Source organism: Heptranchias perlo, chromosome 2 (genome assembly GCF_035084215.1).
Source record: "Heptranchias perlo isolate sHepPer1 chromosome 2, sHepPer1.hap1, whole genome shotgun sequence".
Taxonomy (NCBI): Eukaryota; Metazoa; Chordata; class Chondrichthyes; order Hexanchiformes; family Hexanchidae; genus Heptranchias; species Heptranchias perlo.
The window spans coordinates 18,909,344-18,932,490 of NC_090326.1; the positions used below are offsets into that span (position 1 = coordinate 18,909,344).

General features: G+C 41.9%; 1 protein-coding gene across 1 annotated transcript in view; it reads right to left on the minus strand.

The window, feature by feature from the left end:
- Nucleotides 1–5,000: 5,000 nt before the first annotated feature.
- Nucleotides 5,001–23,147, minus strand: part of mturn (maturin, neural progenitor differentiation regulator homolog (Xenopus)) — a 30,550-nt gene continuing 12,403 nt past the window's right edge. The window contains exons 2-3 of the mRNA XM_068000885.1: nt 19,626–19,748; nt 5,001–7,215 (exon numbers count right to left, since the gene is read on the minus strand). Of these exons, the coding sequence (XP_067856986.1) occupies nt 7,105–7,215; nt 19,626–19,748 (234 nt within the window). The 3' untranslated portion in view covers nt 5,001–7,104. The remainder of the gene's footprint in view (nt 7,216–19,625; nt 19,749–23,147) is intronic.

Here is a 23,147-nt window from a genome sequence, read left to right on the forward strand (position 1 = left end):
TCGAGGACATAGAAGGCATAGAACCAGTTATATATTCCCTAGAGGAGTTCAGAAAGGCAGTTGCAACTGTGTGAAGCTTCATAGTCATTGCCAGGAACTGAGGATCTTTTTGGCCTGCTTAACAAGATCGAAACAGCGTGCCTTGAGAAAAGCATGAATAATATGAAGCAGTCTACACTTTTTTTAAAAAACAGAATAAAACGTTCAATTCAAATTGTTTGTTTCTTCATTTTTCTGATGTAGCAAACCACCAAACCTGACAATAGCGAACACCCTGATACAACAATCGTTACTGCCGGTCCCAAGGGGGTTACTCATAGTGAATTTTGACTATAGCTTGTGCGGGCAGTATTTTTCATCAGATCACTATTTTGGCTGGTTGGACTGATTCCCTGGCCTGCCTCTTTCTGGAATTGCTGATCTGTACAGAATATGAATTAAAATAATTAACTTCAGCTAGCTGTTCTTAAAAAATATTTTCCTTTGTCTGTGCCAGGACAGAAAGGCAATACACAAATACAATCTGGAGACGACAATTAGTTTCAAAGGGAAACACCCCACAGCTGTTGGTGGGACTGCCTGATCAGAAACTAATGAGATCAAGTTTGTTGGTCAAGTACCTTCATTTTTGAAATAATAATTATGCAGGTTTGCTGTGATAGAAAGAAATTATGAGATTGTTGGAACTGTTTAAAAAAAAACTCATTGAAATTTCATTTTACATCCTGGGGAGGTTTCATGAACAAACAGCTAAAAGACAGACAAGAGACACCCTTCTACTTGAAGGGTGAAATAGATGAATAACATGATTTTGTGCATCATGCAAGAGAACCTGTTTGATGTGCAGTGGTGAAGCTATTCTTTGGAATGGAACAAGTATCTCAGTTTGCCAATTTCTAGGTTGGGGCAGTTGGAGAGGCTCAGTGTAGCTGAAGCACCAACAGTACATTCAAAGATTGAGTTAAAAAATTCCAATAAGATCACCAGGATTTTGAACTTATTATTTTCAGGACAGATTAAGTATTGTGTAAATCAAGCATTGTATTGCTGTATTTTGCTTCTGTGTAATTACAATTCCTGAATATAAATTCCACCACTGGTCTTAGCCAGAACAATATGGTCCAACAGTATGGTGTGTTTTACTTTCCGGAGTGGGTTGATGAGTGCCTATGCTCTCGTACATAAAATTGCCGGTTTCAGATCATAGAAGATATGGTCTGCTTAAAAAGTTTTTTTTTTGCTGAGAACACGAGGGGTAGGGGAATGGCGTGAACTGTAACACAAATTTTCCCAGACATTGGGATGGCTTCACCACCAGATTAACAACTGTGCAGTGATTCACATGTGTGCTGTTCTTGAACCTGCCCGGTAAAATGCACGGGACACAATGCAGCAGCAAGAGAACTAATACAACGGCAGAGGGTCAGTGATGGAACAGAGCCTAGTCTCTTATATTCAAGAGAATACGCAGGCTAGAATGTTTGCCCACAAAACAGCTTTTTACATTTTCAAAAGTAGTTAATTGATTGTGAAGTGCTTTGGGACATCCTAAATGCTAGTCCTCTCTGCTAAAGAAATAGTTCAGGAGTGAGATTGGTTGTAGGAACCTAGATATCAAAGAAGGTATTTGTGAGGCCATTGGGAGCTAGGATTCACCTACGAAAGAAGTCTAAAATATAGACACCAAAATATCTAGAGTAAGGCTAGGGAGGCCCAGAAATGCAAAATGGCACGTAGCGTGACTGTGATGCTCCCCATGGTTGAATAGCCCACTCCTTGACCAGACTCACGAAAGATTTCCTCTTAGACAAAGTTCTCCAGGATGGCTACTGCCTGTAGAACCTTTGAACTCATTTTAAAACCAATTTTACCTTTAATTTCCTTTTTGGTTAACAAGTCATTCCCAAATTTGCTCAGAACACCCACAAAATTGCTGGTTTTCCCTCTGAAAATCAGATCCAGAGACAGACGCTTCCATTGCTATCAGCAGGCGCATCTCAGCTCAATTTTCTGCATTAAAGAAACGGAGGCCTGGCTACTTCCTAGTCACTCTTCTAGCAGTTTCCATCTGATTTGCTACAAGTTACCCAGTCGCAGTTCAAATTGGATGGGGCAACGGAAAGAGGGGAAAATTCCCTCGCATTAACACAGGCAAAGGTGGGTTCTATTTGCTCCAGACGGTCACAGTTGAGAGCCAAACTGCAGGCGTATTTTGACTATAAGTCTATACAGAAATAAATTATAATCTATTTTCTATATAAAAAAACCTCCCAATATAGTATTTGCTTTTTAAGGTATCCCACACATCAATCAAGCCTACAGTTACTGATCCTAGAACTCTCTCATCAGTCATCACTCAAAATGGTCAGCAGATGCATCCATATCAATACCAACTGTGTCAACTGAGCAGGCGGGGGGGGGGCACGAGCAGTTAGCATTTAGCTTAACTGTGCCTTTTCCCCCCCACTGAGTTTTAGCAATGTGAGAGTAAAAGTCAGTTTTTATTTGGAATATACCTGTATCCTTTGGGGTCCAGTTAGCCCCTTAAGATTTCCTCCCTTTTTTTGGCATTAACAACAGAACCTGAAATGTATCCAAAAAGCCCAGGTTTTTAAAATTGCCAAAAAGAGCCCACTTTAGTGTTCCTTGACCCCCACTACGCAAGTCAATGCCTTCAAGGAAGGTGGTGGGGTGGGGGTGGGAAGGAAAGAGAGGGAAATGAGGAAATATGAACTTAGCAAGACTGTAAGATGGATCCCTCCTCACTGCTACATGCTATGTTTGATGCATCATTTTAAAGGGGCACCATCTTCATTAGGAAAAAAATTATTCAGCAAATTCTTAATCTGCAAACACACCCTGCAAGTTTATACACGGCACTACCTGCAGGTGGATTTGATGCAAAATATCATACATGGTTCTGTTTTTAAGACAGTTTGCCAAACACTTTTGATGAAGATAGAGCCCTATAAACAATTGCAATTAAAGGTTGAAAAGGCGGAAAAAAGGTGCAACTAATTTGGAATACTAAAACAAACAGACAGATGTTTGTTTTGCAAATGAAGGAGAGTGCAGAACACATTTGCAAGATTGACAAGAATAAACAGGCCAAAAAATATTTCTTCATCCTTGCATCCTTGCCAATGTTGAAGTGACCTGGCACTGGTGCCATTGTTTTGCCAGGGGAAAAAAAAAATCACAAGGGACATTTTGTTGTGGCAAAATCATGTCATAAAGAACATTGCCATACGACCTCTCCTGCTGCCAAGCAGTATGTTAAGGGGATCCTCGCTTCCAAGACATTAGTGCCACCGCCCCCCACCCTCCAATTGATAAAACATTCACGACGAAATAGTGTAGTGGTTGTTACTGGAGGATTGATTAATTCAGAGAACTCGAGTTCAAATCCCATCATGGCAGTTTGAGAATTTGAATTCAGTTTAAAAAAAAAATCTGTAAACAAAAATCTAGTAGCAGTAAAAGTGACCACGAAGCTGTTGGATGTTGTAAAAAAAACCTGGTTCACCAATGTCCTTTTGGGAAAGAAACCTGCCGTCCTTACCCGGTCTGGTCTATGTGACTCCAGACACACACCAAGGTGGTTAACTCTTAACTGCCATCTGAAGTGACTGAGCAAGCCACTCGGTTGTATCAAAAAGGCGGCAACCCACCACCACCTTCTCAGGGGCAACTAGGGATGGGCAATAAATGCCAGCCTTGCCACTAATGCCCAGATCCTGAGAGTGGATAAAAATAAAATAAAAAATTCACACTTATCTGTGCGAGATACTTTTTACTTTCAAAGTTCTCAATTTTCAGTATTTCAGTTGTGACCATTTAGCTCCTGTTTGTTGGTGTCCAGCTTCCTTATCCACTATCTTGGTACCATCTGTATCATCTTCATTTTTGCCAGCCATCCTTATTTTGTACTGATGGGTACTCTCGACTCATCATTCCATAAAGATTTGACTATTCATGCCAACTAGTCCTTCGCAACATTCAGTCTAGTCATACACTTTGCTAGCAGCAACAGATCCAGATTGGCTCCTTTGTTAGTCCAGAATCTGGACTTCCATTAAAACAGAACTGCTCTGGGATGCAAGTGGTTCCTTACCATTAGCTACATCACCAAGGCAGTTCGGAGGGAAGGAGACCAGGCATGACAGGTCTCCACTCAGGCAAGAAGTTTGATCTTTACATCCATCTTTTCCCAATGACTATGTAGAAGGAAGAGACAGCACTGACAGAAGTATTTTAAACAATGTAATGAAGGGAGCAGCCAACCATGGACCCAATCACATACCAGTGGCTTCAGGGCAGGGAAAACTTGGGGGTGGGGGTAGGATAAAGTCATTTCTTTTCGTATTTGAAGTAAAATCAGCAAAATTAAACATTAGAAGGAAATTTTCCAGCCTTCACAGCAGTAGATATGTAGGACAGCCTCCCAGCAAAAGCAGTTACCACAATGAAGTGTTGATTAATTCCTATTTTCCATATATATATATATATATATATATATATATATAATGTGAGTATCTGGCTAGGAATGAAATAGGGTTAGACAGGTAGGTACAGGCAGAATACATCGTGGAACATAACGGTTCCTGAGATTCTAGAACCACAGAAAGGTCAGGCAACTCTGGGTGAATAAGGTTAAGGAGTAAGGTTAGAGACATTCTTTTGTTTTGCTCAATGTACGTAGAGGGAAAGGAGATACTGAGCAGAACAGCTCGTCAGATAGGCTGGGTAAAGTCCGTGACTCTAATGCACATGCACTCAGTTAAATTGTTTCTAGATCAGTTTCTTTTTGCTGTCAATTCATTATGGCAGACAACGGACTTCTTCAGGTCACACAAAATTATAATAGGTGCCCTGAAAGTAAATCCTTCATTAAGTTTTGTCACTGTTTTACAGCTGTTCACTGAACAAGAAATTTTTAAAAAGTATTTCAGTTGACTCATTTGAATTAAAACTTTACATATTAAGGGTACCAAGATAGCAATGTTTGAATAATTTATTTTCAGCATGTTTAGTGTTGAGCATGTTAAAAGTACAGTATCCTTTTGTTCACCTATCCAAGTTACCTTTCCTAACTATTAAAAACAAATAAACACATTTGCTTTACAAATTTAGTCTAAATGCACAAAAGTAATATTTTAAATCAATCCAAAAGGAGAGATAACCAATTTCTGCAATACTATTATTTTATTAAATCTAATATAATTTCAAACAGTATTATGAGGCTAATTTATATTAGAGAAATCTGTCTGTCCAATTTGTTTTTAAACCATTTTTAAATCCAGACTGCTAGGTCAACAAAAGCATTGAGGTATCTATAAATGAAGTGTTGTAGGTTGTAACACATCAACTATAAAATAATTTTTATGAACTACCAAAATTAAAATAACACCTCCTGTATCAACCAGCCATGCATTTGAAAGAGAGAGGCAATTCAACAGCTGTTATCAGTAGGCTCCCTCCCTCCTTCAGGATAAACAAACAGATGCTCAACTGTCACGTAACACATTAAAACCACTGGGTACTGTTCACAAAGTACAGACCAAGCTTTTACTTTGAATATCTGTACAGTATATATACTGTAGAACAGAATATTTACATTAAACACCACTCGTCCATGGCCTTACTTACCCAAGTCAATAAAGGAACAGACTCTCTGACTGCAGGCAAAAGAATGCTCCGACCTGCTTCAAATAGTCAGCTCATTAGAAGGGTATTTTAAAACATTAAGTTTTTCTGCAATCTCAAATGTCCTAGCATACACAAGGCACTGTTTTACAGTATACACACAGATACAGTACAAGAGGTCCACATGCCAGGTACAGTACAATTTACAACTTACAACATATCGAATAACCCACCCATTATTCAATGAGCATTACATTTTTTTTTATTCTCTTCCATACACACATTACTAAAAAAAAATTCCACTAAAGGCATGTTTACAGCTCCTTCCATTAACACACATTAACGAAGAGCTAAAGTCTGTGCTATTTTTGATCTACAACAGGGAATGTTATAGCTGTAAATGTTTTGTCTAAGATGCATAGGAAGTAATCAGTAAAGTACCCAACAGACTGCAGTGCATTAAAAGCCAAGCAATAATTAATGCAGTACAGTATACAGTATCCGCAGTACATACAGCAGTAGCAGAAAACGGTATTGAATGCCCTCAAGCTTCTACACAACAGCACATTCTTTTGATTTTACAATGTAACAAGTTGCTGCAAGCAGATGTCAGTTCTAAGTCAGTGTTGCATTTTAATTAAAAAGTGTCCTCAAGGATATTTTAAGTGAAATAATCACTGTAAAACTACCTGATAGAACTTAAAAAGTGAAACCTGCACTAAACAATTACTCTCCAAATTCGCCACAATTGGCTGCTTAGGAACAATTTCATTGTTGGGCGACTTCAATTAAATACCCACAGTCACTATCCTTTAAAAAAAAATGCAATCAAGATGGGTATTTGAAATTCAAATTGTGCCAGAATAAATGGAAGGATATGCAGATAGGGTTAGGTGAAGAAGGGTGGGAGGAGGCTTGTGTGGAGCATAAACACCTGCACAGACCAGTTGGGCCAAATGGCCTGTTTCTGCACTGTAAATTCTATGAACCAACCTATTAATAAGAGTTTCCCAGTGAACAATCCTTATGGCAACGTGGGAGCATTTTAGCAGGACAATCACTGGGTATTGCTCGAAAGCCCTATTAATTGAAATGTGGATTCATCAATCCATTTTTTAAAAAATATCTTTTTTTTAAATAAAAGCCCAACTAAAAATCGGAAGCTGAAATTAAAGCAACTGTACATAACCAATGTATGTCCAAACAGCAGATTACTTTTACTCAAACCAATTTAGTATATTTACCTCAATGCCAAAATTTCATACCTCCTTATAGTTTGCTGTTTGATAAAATGAACAGTTAAATGAAGTAAAGAACAAACGAGATAAGATTTAGGAACACAGTTTCAACTTGATGCAAATAAAGGCTATTCAGGTGTCAGGGAGGGAAGGGTGAATGTGGGGCATCCATCAATAAAATGGCTGAACTTCACACAAGCTGACTTTTCTCTGCACATGTTTACTGTTGACTGACGCTCATATGCTGGCTGTCTGCTTCAGGCTCCTCCTCTTCGACATCAGCATTGTAATCTTCAAATGCATCATCATCTACATCGGGAAGACCCAGCAACTGCGTGAACGAAACACTCCCGAGTTAGTCAACCCAACCACCAAAAACAAATTGAACAAAGTAGAAAATTGAGCAAAGGTTGAGCCCCACCCCACCTCAAAACACACAACATATAAAAAGCAGCAGGAAGGAGTTACCAAGCCTTTAATACGTAGGAGCAGTTATCAAAAAGGGCACTTAATAAAAGCATGCGATGTACACTTAGAATCATAGAAAGTTACGGTACAGAAGGAAGACGTTCGGCCCATCATGTCCGTGCCGGCCGAAAAAGAGCTATCCATCTTAATCCCAATTTCCAGCACTTGGTCTGTAGCCCTGTAGGTTATGGCACATCAAGTGCACATCCAAGTACTTTTTAAATGAGTTGAGGATTTCTGCCTCTACCACTATCTTGGCAGTGAGTTCCAGACCCCCACCACCCTCGGTGAAAAAAAATTTCTCCTCACCTCCCCTCTAATCCTTCTACCAATTACTTTAAATCTATGCCCCCTGTTCACTGACCCCTATGCTAAGGGAAATAGGTCCTTCCTATCCACTCTATCTAGGCCCCTCATAATTTTATACACCTCAATTAAATCTCCCCCCCGCCCCGGCTCCTCTGTTCCAATGAAAATAACCCCAGCCTATCCAATCTTTTCTCATAGCTAAAATTTTCCAGTCCTGGCAACATCCTCATAATTCTCCTCTGTACCCTCTCTAGTGCAATCACATCTTTCCTGTAATGTGGTGACCAGAACTGTACGCAGTACTCAAGCTGTGGCCTAACTAGTGTTTTATACAGCTTTAGCATAACCTCCCTGCTCTTGTATTCTGTGCCTCGGCTAATAAAGGAAAGTATCCCGTATGCCTTTTTAACCACCTTATCTATCTGTCCTGCTACATTCAGGGATCTGTGGACATGCACTCCAAGGTCCCTCTGTTCCTCTACACCCCTCCGTATCTTCCCCTGTATTGCCCTCCCCAAATGCATTACCTCACACTTCTCTGGATTGAATTCCATTTGCCACTTTTCTGCCCACCTGACCAGTCCATAGATATCTTCCTGCAGTCTATAGCTTTCCTCCTCACTATCAACCACATGGCCAATTTTTGTATCATCTGCAAACTTCTTAATCATACCCCTTACATTTAGGTCTAAATCATTAATATATACCACAAAAAGCAAGGGACCTAGTACTGAGCCCTGCGGAACCCCACTGGAAACAGCCTTCCAGTCACAAAAATACCCGTCGACCATTTCCCTTTGCTTCCTGTCACTAAGCCAATTTTGGATCCAACTTGCCACTTTCCCTTGGATCCCATGGGCTTTTACTTTTCTGACCAGCCTGCCATGTGAAACCTTGTCAAAAGCCTTGCTAAAATCCATGTAGACTACACCCAACACATATAGGCAATAGCACATGATGGTCTCACGCACGTATGTGGGATGTGATTTATTGCACGAGAGAACCTACATGTTTTTTATGTGAGACATGAAATTTATGCCACTCGAGATAACCCATCCAGCAAGAACGATTTTCCCCACAAGCTAGCAGTCGTCAGTGGGAGGGAAAGGCTGCAGCTAGGCATCTGCTCTCGGCGCTAGCAAGAGTCAGCTGTAACAGTAGCAACTCACGCCACAGTTGCTGAGCTTTCTGCAGTGTCAGCATTGCAAACAAAGCACACTCACACTGAACAGCTGATACCAAATAAAAGGCAAACTCACCCAAGCATTCAGTGGACTACCCATCACCGTGGCAACCACCTCATACAACCCCTCCTCAGCACTACTGCTCATTTAGAAAGTGACCATTAAAATTATATTGCCGTTATGGAACAACTTTGAATCACAGCATTTATCCCATCAGGCCAGAGCTCTCCTAAACCAGTGTCAGTAAACTCTCAAATAACTAAAATTAAGCAGACTTCCCTACTACATTAACAATACACTGCACAAATCCTTCACTGTATCCCTTTTCTAGGATCACCCATCAACTGTACAGCCCTATAATAAGGCAAGCTACTTAGCATCCCAGGATGCAATGACATATTACAATACCCCATCACAGTGGATCAAATGCCAATGCTTTTAAAAAAGGTAAGTTTCATGTACAAACTGGGGGGGGGGGGGGAAAGAGAGAGTGTGTGTGTGTGTGTGTGTGTGTGTGTGTGTGTGTGTGTGTGTGGAGAAAATTAACTAGGGTTCCTGCTTCTAACCCAGTGATGCTGGGTTCAGCTGTCGAGTCTCCAGCAGAGATCAGCTTGCTCAACACAGCACAAGCAATGAAATTGGGGTCTTCCTGGGCTCACTGCACTGAGCCAGCAGGGGAGCTGTGAATTTTTTGGATCAAATATTCCATGAGGGAGCTAGAAACGTGGGTACTTTAAGATACAAACAAGATTTCAATCAGTAATTGAAGTCAGTCAGGTTAAGTACATTTTTTGACAAATTTTAGCCTGGCACTTATTCAGAACCTAGATCTTTTATACTTGTGTAGGTTGCCCAAATAAGAGTGTTTTGTTTAAAAATTTGACTATCAGTTCTCAGATGGGGGGCAGGGATATAATCAAGCATACCTTTTTTACAATGCAACTGAACCTGTAATGATTTTGTTTAACCTCACGACTCTACTTTAATTAGTTGGCCATCTCACAGCAATTGTGCCAAGTCAGCTCTCCTCCCTACTCTTACCCTGCTCTCCCAAAAAGAATATTCAGGATTCATCATTTAAAATATCAATTTGATGGAGATTCTCAAGTCTGTTTAGAATTGCTAAAAAGCGTTAATATTGTATTGGCTGTAAAAATTACAATAAAAAGCATGCTATAAGTGCATTTCAGCAAGAGTGGTGTTTAAGGCATTACGCAAATCACTGGTTCAGGCAAAGGCTCACTGTGCAATCATAACCACCTAGTTCAACCATAGCAATTATAAATACCAGGGGAGGGGTGGGGAGAATCTTCCACCACCTTGTGCTATCATAAACATGTTCATGATACAGCAAAAGAAATCTCCCTCTCCCCCTTCCTCCCACCGAAATCTACTGACAGCTCCTCCCATCCCTCCACCAAATCATTTTAAGTTAGCATACCCGACATCCATAACAACATGCCCAGACCAAAGCCTTCACCTTGCCCTAGCAACTGCCCTGATGTAACAGGGATATCCTGATTTTGTGGATAAATTTCAATCCTATCCCATTTACCCGACAGACAGTATTCCTGAATTTTAAAATCTATGTAATGGAGGAAGAGATCACGGAGGGGTTGTGAGTGGAAAGACAAATATAGCTGGGATCCACAAACATTCCATTAACATATTTTATCAGGAGAAAGTCAGTGGAATTAAGAAAGAAATTGTTGAGGGCGTAAACAGGTTCAGCAAGTGGAGGAGACTGGTAATAAATGGGGGCTGGTAGGAGTGCTGCTCAAGGAAGAAACAGGTTCTGTATCACCTTAAATTCTTTCCTGAACACCTCTCATTGATTTTCTGTCATTCTACCCATTAACAGATTTGCCCAGTTTACTGTGGACAGTCTCTGTCTCATCCCGGTGAAGTCGGCCTTACCTAAATTTAGAATCTTAGTAGCTGATACCGGTTTCTCCCTTTCAAACACAACACTGAACTCGATCATATTATGATCACTATTAAATAAATGTTCACGCACCGTTAGGCTATTAACTAAATCTGGCTCATTACTCATTATTAAATTTAATACGGCCTGTCCCCTTGTTGGTTCTAGGACATATTGTTGCAGAAAGTTGTCCCGAACACACAAGAAATTTGCTACCTTTCTGACATGAGCTCGTCCGCTTATCCCAATCTATATGAAAGTTAAAATCCCCCATTAAAACCACTCTGCCTTTGCTACATGTTTGTCTAATCTCTGCATTTATACATTCTGCCACTTCACAGCTGCTACCAGGGGGTCTATACACAACTCCCATTACAGTCTTACATTCAATTTCTTAATTCTACCCATAAAGTCTCCACTGCCTGCTTACCTCTCGTTATATCCTCTCTTATCATTGAAGTAAATTCATCCTTAATCACTAAGGCTACTCATCCCCTTCTACCAGTTTCCCTATCCTTCCTATATACCTTATAACCTGGTATATTCAGTTCCCAGTCCTGACCACCTTGCAGCCATGTCTCGGTAATGGCTACTATGTCGTACGCTCTAAGTTGAATTTGCACTTGCAATTTATTCCTTATACTCTGTACGTTTGTATAAACAATACTTATTTGGGCAACACACCGTAACTGATCATAAGAACATAAGAAACAGAAGCAGGAGTAGGTCATGCGGCCCCTCGAGCCTGCTCCGCCATTCAATCAGACCATAGCTGATCTTCAACCTCAACTCCACTTTCCCGCCCGATCCCCGTATCCCTCGATTCCCCTAGAGTCCAAAAATCCACCTATCTCAGCCTTGAATGTATGAGTGACTCAGCATCCACAGTCCTTTGGGGTACAGAATTCTAAAGATTCACAAACCTCCGCGGGAAGAAATTCCTCCCCAGTCTTAAATGGCTCACCCTTTATCCTGAGACTATGCCCTCTAGGTCTAGGCTCTCCAGCCAGGGGAAACAGCTTCTCCGCTTCTACTCTGTCAAGCCTCCTCAGAATCTTATATGTTTCGATGAGATCGCCTATCATTCTTCTGAACTCCAGAGAATATAGGCCTATTGTACTCAATCTCTCCTCATAGGACAACCCTCTGATCCCAGGAATTAATCTAATGAACCTTCATTGCAGCGCCTCTAAGGCAAGTATATCCTTCCTTGGGTAAGGAGACCAAAACTGTGCACAGTACTCCAGGTGTGGTCTCACCAAAGCCCTAAACAATTGTAGCAAGACTGCCTTACTCTTGTACTCCAACCCCATTGCAAAAAAGGCCAACATGCGATGTGCCTTCCTAACTGCTTGCTGTCCCTGCATTCTAACTTTCTGTGTTTCTTGTAAGAGGACACCCAGATCTCTCTGAACACCAACATTTAAATAGTTTCTCACCAATTAAAAAATATTCTGTTTTTCTATTCTTCCTACCAAAGTGAATCACCTCACATTTTCCCACATTATACTCCATCTGCCACCTTCTTGCCCACTCACTTAACCTGACTATATTCCTTTGCAGACTTTGTGTCCTCCTCACAGCTTACTTTTCCACCTAGCTTTGTACTGTCAGCAAACTTGGATACATTACACTCGGTCCCTTCATCTAAGTCATTAATATAGATTGTAAATAGCTGAGGGCCAAGCACTGATCCTTGCGGCACCCCACTAGTTACAGCCTGCCAACCTGAAAATGGCCCATTTATCCCTAGTCTCTGTTTACCAATCCTCTATCCATGCATATATTACCCCCAATCCCATGAGCCCTTATCTTGCTTAACAACCTTTTATGTGGCACCTTATCAAATGTCTTTTGGAAATCCAAATATACTAAATCCACTGGTTCCTTTTTATTTGCTCTGCTGGTTACATCCTCAAACAACTCTAAAAATTTGTTAAACACAATTTCCCTTTCATAAAACCATGTTTTATAGACAGACTGGGACTTCTATAGACAGACTGGGACTTTTTTCCCTGGAGAGTAGGAGGTTAAGGGGTGATCTTATAGAAGTCTATAAAATAATGAGGGGCATAGATAAGGTCGATAGTCAAAATCTTTTCCCAAAGGTAGGGGAGTCTATAACGAGGGGGCACAGATTTAAGGTGAGAGGGGAGAGATACAAAAGGATCCAGAGGGGCAATTTTTTCACTCAAAGGGTGGTGAGTGTCTGGAACGAGCTGCCAGAGGCAGTAGTAGAGGCGGGTACAATTTTGTCTTTTAAAAAGCATTTGGACAGTTACATGGGGAAGATGGGTATCGAGGGATATGGACCAAGTGCAGGCAATTGGGACTAGCTTAGTGGTATAAACTGGGCGACATGGACATGTTGGGCCGAAGGGCCTGTTTCCATGTTGTAACTTCTATGATTCTATGTTGACTCTGTCTAATCATATTATGATTTTCCAAGTGCCCAGTTACCACATCCTTAATAATGGATTCCAGCATTTTCCTGATGTCAGGCTAACTGGCCTGTAGTTCCCCATTTTCTCTCTCCCTCCATTCTTGAATACCAGGGTACGGTAGCATAGTGGTTACGTTACTGGGCTAGTAATCCAGAGGCCTGAACTAATAATCCAGAGTCATGAGTTCAAATTCCACCAAGGCAGCTGGGGAATTTAAATTCAATTAATTAAATAAAAAGTCTGGACTAAAAAAAAAACTAGTATCAGTAATGGTGGCCACGAAACTACCGGATTATCGTTAAAAACCCATCTGGTTCACTAAAGTCCTTTTAGGAAGGAAATCTGCCGTCCTTACCCGGTCTGGCCAAAATGTGACTCCAGAACCACAGCAATGTGGTTGATTCTTAATCGCCCTCTGAAAGCCACTCACTTGTACAATCTCGTTACAAAAAGTCATAATAAGAATACAACCAGACGGACCACTAGGCACCGGGACACAACAAAGGCAAACCAAGTCCAGTCAACCTGCAAAGTCCTCCTCACTAACATCTGGGGACTTGTGCCAAAATTGGGAGAGCTGTCCCACAGACTAGTCAAGCAACAGCCTAACATAGCCATACCCTCAGAATCATACCTTTCAGCCAATCCCAGACTCTTCCATCACCATCCCTGGGTATGTCCTGTCCCACCGGCAGGACAGACCGACCAGAGGTGGCGGTACAGTGATATACAGTCAGGGAGTGGCCCTGGGAGTCCTCAACATTGTCTCCGGACCCCAGGAAATCTCATGGCATCAGGTCAAACATGGGCAAGGAAATCTTCTGCTGATTACCACCTACCATCCTCCCTCAGCTGATACATCAGTCCTCCTCCATGTTGAGAAGCACTGAGGGTAACAAGGGCAAATAATGTACTCTGGGTTAGGGACTTCAATGTCCATCACCAAGAGTGGCTTGGTAGCATCACTAATGACCGAGCACTTAAGGATATAGCTGCCAGACTGGGCCTGCGGCAGGTAGTGAGAGAACCAACACGAGGGAAAAACCCACTTGACCTCGCTACCTGTTGTAGACGCATCTGTCCATGACATTATTGGTAGGAGTGACCACCGCACAGTCCTTGTGGAGACGAAATCCCGTCTTCACACTGAGGACACCATCCAACGTGTTGTGTGGCACTACCACCGTGCTAAATGGGATAGATTCAGAACAGATCTAGCAGCTCAAAACTGGACAGCCATGAGGTGCTGTGGGCCATCAGCAGCAGCAGAATTGTATTCCTGCACAATCTGTAACCTCATAGCCTGGCATTTTCCTCACTCCAGCATTACCAACAAGCCAGGGGATCAACGAGGAGTGTAGAAGGGCATGCCAGGAGCAGCATCAGGCATACCTAAAAATAAGCTGCCAACCTGGTGAAGCTAAACATGCTATAGACAGATGCTAAGCGATTCCATGACCAACAGATCAGATCAAAGCTCTGCAGTCCTGCCACATCCAGTCGCGAATGGTGGTGTACAATTAAACAACTAATGGGAGGAGGAGGCTCTGCAAGCATCCCCATCTTCTATGATGGCAGAATCCAGCATGAGTGCAAAAGACAAGGCTGAAGCATTTGCAACCATCTTCAGTCAGAAGTGCTGAGTGAATGATCCATCTCGGCCTCCTCCTCATATCCCCACCATCACAGAAGCCATTCTTCAGCCAATTCGATTCACTCCACGTGATATCAAGAAACGGCTGAGTGCACTGGATACAGCAAAGGCTATGGGCCCTGACAACACCCCGGCTGTAGTGCTGAAGACTTATGCTCCAGAACTAGCCACGCCTCTAGCCAAGCTGTTCCAGTACAGCTACAACACTGGCATCTACCAAACAACATGGAAAATTGCCCAGTATGTCCTGTCCTCAAAAAGCAGGACAAATCCAATCCAGCCAATTGTTGCCCCATCAGTCTATTCTCAATCATCAGCAAAGTGATGGAAGGTGTCGTTGACAGTGCTATCAAGCGGCACTTACTCACCAATGCTCAGTTTGGGTTCCGCCAGGACAACTCAGCTCCAGACCTCATTACAGCCTTGGTCCAAACATGGACAGAAGTGCTGAATTCCAGAGGTGAGGTGAGAGTGACTGCCCTTGACATCAAGGCAGCATTTGACCAAGTGTGGCACCAAGGAGCCCCAGTAAAATTGAAGTCAATGGGAATCAGGGGGAAAACTCTCCAGTGGCTGGAGTCATACCTAGCACAAAGGAAGATGGTAGTGGTTGTTGGAGGCCAATCATCTCAGCCCCAGGACAATGCTGCAGGAGTTACTCAGGGCAGCATCCTAGGCCCAAACATCTTCAGCTGCTTCATCAATGACCTTCCCTCCATCATAAGGTCAGAAATGGGGATGTTCGCTGATGATTGAACAGTGTTCAGTTCCATTCGCAACCCCTCAGATAACGAAGCAGTCCGTGCCCGCATGCAGCAAGACCCGGACAACATCCAGGCTTGGGCTGATAAGTGGCAAGTAACATTCGCGCCAGACAAGTGCCAGGCAATGACCATCTCCAACAAGAGAGAGTCTAACCACCTCGCCTTGACATTCAATGGCATTACCATCGCAGAATCTCCCACCATCAACATCCTGGGGATCACCATTGACCAGAAACTTAACTGGACCAGCCACATAAATACTGTGGCTACAAGAGCAGGTCAGAGGCTGGGTATTCTGCGTCGAGTGACTCAACTCCTAACGCCCCAAAGCCTTTCCACCATCGACAAGGCACAAGTCAGGAGTATGATGGAATACTCTCCACTTGCCTGGATGAGTGCAGCTCCAACAACACTCAAGAAGCTCGACAACATCCAGGACAAAACAGCCCGCTTGATTGGCACCCCATCCACCACCTTAAACATTCACTCCCTTCACCACCGCACACCATGGCTGCAGTGTGTGCCATCTACAGGATACACTGCAGCAACTCGCCACGGTTCCTTCGACAGCACCTCCCAAACCTGCGACCTCTACCACCTAGAAGGACAAGAGCAGCAGGTACATGGGAACAACACCACCTGCACGTTCCCCTCCAAGTCACACACCATCCTGACTTAGAAATATATCGCCGTTCCTTCATCATTGCTGGGTCAAAATCCTGGAACTCCCTACCTAATAGCACTGTGGGAGAACCTTCACCACACGGACTGCAGCGGTTCAAGAAGTTGGCTCACCACCACCTTCTCGAGGGCAATTAGGGATGGGCAATAAATGCTGGCCTTGCCAGCGACGCCCACATCCCATGAACAAATAAAAAAATGTCCTTGTGCTCTAATTTTGTTTTTCTCACAGATTTCTTATTTCTCTCTCCTGATTTGATTACTTTACATCTTTTGGTTTTCCCTTTAGTTGTAGTGCCTAAAGCATAATTTCTGACTATTACTCTACTCGCTTCCTTTTCATTAGTTTTAGGATTATTATTTATATTACCTTTTCCACCGAAGCCCTCCCTCACGTTTACTAGTTTAAAGTCCTTGTGACCGCACTATTTATCCTTTCCGCTGGGACCCTGGTCCAAGCAAGTCCAACTGACAGTGATTCACACTATTTGGATTGGATTGGAACCAAATCCTACAGGTGAAAGGCTGGTGTCTAATCCATTGCAGCAGCTAGGTTCCCCCTCCAAGCATCAACAGGTCATTCATTATTGTAATAAGTACTGTTTCGGTTCTGATAAACAATTGATGGTAACAGCAAGGAAGGGGATGGAAGGGATATTTGGCCTGAATACAATCAGATTCCTTTTAAAGGACGCAGAGCTGAAAACCCCAAATATATTTCAGTTCTGTACACATCATGTTTGAAAGAAGATGGACAATAAAATGCAGTGTTTGGCTCAAGTAGTTAATCCTACATATTTTAAAAAAAAGTAACAATGTAAGAAATAGGAGCAGGCCATACGGCCCCTCCAGTCTGCTCCGCCATTCAATCAGATCAGGGTTGATCTTCGACCTCAATTCCTGTATCCCTTGATTCCCCCTAGAGTCCAAAAATCTATCTATCTCAACCCTGAATATATTCAATGACTCTGCATCCACAGCCCTCTGGGGTAGAGAATTCCAAAGATTCACAACCCTCTGAGTGAAGAAATTCCTCCTCATCTGAGTCTCAAATGGCCGATCCCTTATCCTGAGACTATGCCCCCTAGTTCTAGACTCTAGCCAGGAGAAACAATCTGTCAGCATTTACCCTGTCAAGCCCCCTCAGAATCTTGTATGTTTCAATGAGATCACCTCTCATTCTTCTAAACTCCGAAGAGTATAGGCCCATTCTACTCAACCTCTCTTCAGAGGACAACCCTCTCATCCCAGGAATTAATATAGTGAACCTTTGTTGCACCGCCTCCAAGGCAAGCTTATCCTTCCTTAGATAACGAGACCAAAACTGTAGACAGTACTCCAGGTGAGGTTTCACCAAAGCCTGGTGCAATTGTAGTAAGACATCCTTACTCTTGTATTCCAACCCCCTTGCAATAAAGGCCAACATGCCATTTGCTTTCCTAATGGCCTACTGTACCTCCATGCTAACTTTTTGTGTTTCTTGTACGAGGACACCCAAGTCTCTCTGAACACCATTTAAAAAATATTCTGTTTTTCTATTCTTCCTCCCAAAGTGAATAACCTCACATTTCCCCACATTATACTCCATCTGCCACCTTCTTGCCCACTCACTCAATCTGTCTTTATCCCTTTGCAGACTTTGTGTCCTCCTCACAGCTTTCCTTCCCACCTAGCTTTGTATCATCAGCAAACTTGGATACATTACACTCGGTCCATTCATCAATATAGACTGTAAATAGCCGAGGCCCAAGCACCAATCCATGCGGTACCCCACTAGTTACATCCTGCCAACCTGAGAATGACCTGTTTATCCCGACACTCTGTTTTCTGTCTGTTAACCAATCCTCTATCCATGCTAATATATTACCCCCAATCCCATGAGCCCTTACCTTGTGTAACAACCTTTTATGTGGCACCTTATCAAATGCCTTTTGAAAATCCAAATATACTACATCCACTGGTTCCCCTTTATCTACTTTGCTAGTTACATCCTCAAAAAACTCTAATAAGTTTGCAAAGCATGATTTCTCTTTCATAAAACCATGTTGATTCTGCCTAATCATATTATGATTTTCTAAGTGCCCTCTTACCACTTCCTTAATAATGGATTCCAGCATTTTCCTAATGGCCGATGTCAAGCTAACTAGCCTGTATTTCCAGTTTTCTCTCTCCCTCCCTTCTTGAATAGCGGGATTACATTTGCTACCTTCCAGTCCACTCCAGAATCTAGGGAATTTTGGAAGATCATAACCAATGCATCCACTATCTCTGCAGCCACCTCTTTTAGAACCCTCGGATGTAGGCCATCAGGTCCAGAGAATTTGTCGGCTTTTAGTCCCATTAGTATCTTCAGTACTTTTTGCTCTAGTAAAATTAATTGTTTTAAGTTCCTCACTCTCATCTACCCCTTGGTTCCCCATTATTTCTGGTATGCTTTTTGTGTCTTCTAATGTGGAGACAGATACAAAATATTTGTTTAACACATCTGCCATTTCATGATTCCCCATTATAATTTCTCCTGTCTCAGCCTCTAAAGGACCAACGTTTACTTTTCCTACTCCCTTCCTTTTTACAATCTTGTAGAAGCTCTTACAATCCGTTTTTATATTTCTTGCTAGTTTACTTTCATATTCTATTTTCTCCCTTTTTATCAATTTTTTGGTCATCCTTTGTTGGTTTCTAAAACTCTCCCACTCCCCAGGCTTATTACCCTTCTTGGCAACATTATAGGCCTCTTCTTTCAATCTAATACTCTCCTTAACTTCTTTAGTTAGCCACAGGAAGATCACTCCTCCCATGGAGTTTTTATTTCTCAATGGAATGTATATTTGTTGAGAATATTGAAATATTTCTTTAAATGTTTGCCATTGCTTTTCAACTATGAAACCCTTTAATTTAATTTCCCAATCTACCTTTGACAACTTGCCCCTTATACCTATGTAATTTGCTTTACTTAAGTTTAAGACTCTAGTTTCTGATTTAAGTATGTTATTTTCAAACGCAATGTGAAATTCTATCATATTATGATCACTCTTCCCCAGAGGTTCTTTTACTGAGAGATTACTAATTAACCTTATCTCATTACATAATACAAGATCTAAAATAGCCTGTTCCCTGATTGGTTCCTAGAGCGCCATGGAACCAGTCTCAAATACATTCCACAAATTCGTCTTCCAAACCACCTTTGCCAATTTGATTTGCCCAGTCTATATGCAGATTGAAGTCCCCCATGATGACTGCATTTCCTCTTACAAACTCCAATTATTTCATGATTAATACTCTGTCCAACATGATTGTAACATTTGATACTTACAGGTTTGAATGACTTGAAGACTTTTTCCAGTACTTCAGAGAGGGTCTTCTTCCCACAGGATAAGATGTATTCTTGTACCAATTGTAGGAATGGCAGACAGTCTTCGCTTTCACTCCACACGTGCTGAAGAGATAAAGATAGGAGGGAAAAGCATGCATTATTTAAGTGAACAAAGCAATAACAACACAATCCCCAATTACATTTTTGACAAGAGTATCTAGTTCAATGACCATACAAGATTACTGTATCATGAATAATTTCAATAGATCATACTAAATTACCAATTGATGCATTTGAGTGTGTGAATTTGTTATATGTCGGTTATGTACTTCTCTTCATACTACTATTTTTGTTTGTCTCATTTCTAGTTACCCTGTCCTCACAGAAGCTTTTAAATAACAAGGGGATCTCCCCGTGATGTAGCTCACGTGTAGTCTGGAGCATGACTGTAATGTTTAGCAGTTAAACTGGCCAGTTAAGGCCAGTGCTCAATGTGGGAATCCAAGGAATTGTAGCTGCTTGTAAATTCCTATGGTGAATTAGAGGCTAGTACATTGCTTGTAAGTTTTGGGCTCCAGGTCAGAGCACAGAATGAAATGGTTGCCTTTCTTCCTCTCCCAAAAAAAAATTTTTTGTATTTGTAACAAAGTGCGATCTCTCGAGCGCAAAAGATGCAAAAATTTTGTTTAAAAACGTCGCTGCAGATCTCCTGTAGCATCTCTCACAATAATCAGTGAACGCACTGTTTTGTAAGAGCAAGAGCTTTTAATCTATGGAATGAACAATGCATTATTTTGTTGCTAAAGTGCAGGTGCATGTTACTTTAAGGCTACAACGCAAAATTGCTCTGCATTCTTGAAATCAATTGGTCTGGGTAAATGGTCAGGCTAATTAGAGGCCTGACTTTAGTGTGATTGCTTACGTCAATTAGAGGCTACAGCCATTTGGGATCCTGTTCCAATAAAGGTATCTTGTGTTTCTGGGGAGTTTATTTTTCTCTCTCCCTTTCCCCTCTTCCACCTGTGCACAAGTAACGGCAGAGGTCGGAGGACTATTCTTTACCCATATCTCTCAGCTGTTGAAGACTCCTTACTAGAGAAGGGCTGCAGGAGAGATTAAAAACACTCACAAAGGGACAAATTTTGTTGTAGCACGGTGTCTGCCGTTAGTTAGACTTGCCCTTGCAATTTTTCGCGTGGCAAGTTGCTGAAAGTGCTAGCTGATAACATCGCAGCGAGGGAAACCAGGCATCTGGGACCCGAGAACAAGAATGGCATTGCTTTGGGGACTGATGCTAAAGCACAAGTGGAAGGTTTTAAAATCAGAGAGGCACCACCAAGAGATGGAAGAATGATTTAATCTTCGCCATATCCCTTTCTGGATCTGAACCCCAAGATTCTGACAGCGATACTGAATGAGGAAGAATTATCAGATTGATTGGTGATTGAACAGGGCAAGCAACTGTGTACCTCCATAACTAATCAGATCAAAGGATTATGAAATTAACAGTGCAAGGACTGAGAAGGAGGGTGAATTAGAGTGGGTGAATTCAATGTCAAATCAAGTACAGAAAGAGAAATAAAGAGAGGGAAAGAAAGACTGGATTAAGAGACAGAGAGGGGGAAAAAAAGATAGAAATTGAAAGAAAAAACATAACAAGTGCACCTCAGTGCATGGCAGTGACAGAATGAGAACAAAGCAGATCATGTTTTGACAGGAGGAGCCATTTTCAAGAGTTTGGAAAGTAAACTTAACTTGAAGTTTTTGCAGGGGCTTAGAAGTCTAAGTATACGGATTATTTTACAGTTAACAGAATTATTTTGAAATTGGTAAATTCTATGGAATTTTCTGAAATCCAGAGATAACTTCATAGGACCCGTTAAGGTTACCCACTGTACCTGTACAGATACTGGCACTTCAGATGAAGAAAACCCCTGAAATACTTCCTACTTCCCCAACCCATCTCTTTTTTAACTTCAGAAACAATGCCTCATGCTCGGGTAGGGTTCAAGGGGTGCTAGTAGTCATCCAGCATCTCCTCTAAGTAGGCATTCTTCATGAGTTCAGAAAGTCAGCGAGCTATTTGACTGTGGAAGGGTCATTATATAGCCTGTTCCTGTCCTCACTCAACATACATATTTCCAGCAAGAGTCACTAGATTGCAATCATAACCAGCTAGCTGGCCGGTATTTTCCATTCCTTAGTGCAAGGTCAGTTATAGCCTCCTGATCACTGTCCCAGCCAATATCTCACCTGGGACCTGCCTAGTGGTTGGTATGGTTCACCACCACACATGCAGAGAATTTACCCAAAAGAACCATCAGGAGATTGTTTGCAGCTTCAGTGAAGACCCTTGGCTACCTGTTTTTTTAAAAAAATATTCCATAACCTTTCAGATTGCATTACCATCTGAATATGGTGTCATTAAGGGTAAAATTCAACTTTGATGGAGGTGCAAAACAGGCAGTATCGAATCAGCCGTGATACACCCTGCACGATCTTCCTTTCCATTGACTTCCCTGATCTTTTAAACTACCCTACACTGTTTTTAAAGAGAGTTACTTTTTGTCAGAGAAAGGGAATGATCTTAGTGCTGCTGGAGGCACACCAACATATCATCAATGAGAGCTCTGTGTTTACTTACAAAAAGCAAGACAAATGTTCTAGTGTGGCCCCTTGCAATGGTGTATTCATTTGTGACTCAGCAAGCCATGTACTGGCAACAGCAGGATTACATAATCAATAAAGAAAAATTGGACTGCCTGTCCAATTCTAGAAATGAGCCAGAAAATACAGCACAAGTAAAGTTTTACAAAATTGAGAGATCCACTCAACCCAGAGACTGGTTGCACAGTGGAATTACATTATACAAGGAAACAAAATGAACTTCAACAACCACTTGCATTTCTATAGCACTCATTGCGCGCTTTACAGGTTGGTGGATAGTGAGTGGACACTTTACAAGGATCTAGGATTTTGGGAAACATTTACGAGGTTACAGTCTTTAAGAACAGCCTTAACTCAGCTCCTACTCCCACCACCATTCTCTTACTTACAGACAGCTTTGTGTAGTCATGCCCCACTCCTCCTCTTCATCTACACTCTACCCTTTGGCAACATCATCCGCAGACATGAGGTCAGCTTCCACATGGACGATGAGTTCCAGCTTCAGCTCTCCACGGTGTCCGTGCGGTCAAACTGCTGTCCGATATCCAGTTGTGAATGAGATGTAATTTCTTCCAGTTAAACACTGGGAAGGCTGAAGCCATTATCTTTGGCCCCCGCCAAAAACTTAAGTTTAGAAGAATGAGAGGGGATCTCATTGAAACATAAAATTCTGACAAGGCTAGACAGACTGAATGGAGGGAGGGTGTTTCCCCTGGCTGGGGGGCCCAGAATAAGGGGTCACAATCTCAGGATACAGGGTAGGGCATTTAGGACTGAGATGAGGAGAAATTTCTTCACTCAGAGGGTGGTGAACCTGTGGAATTCTCTACCACAGAAGGCTGTGGAGACCAAGTC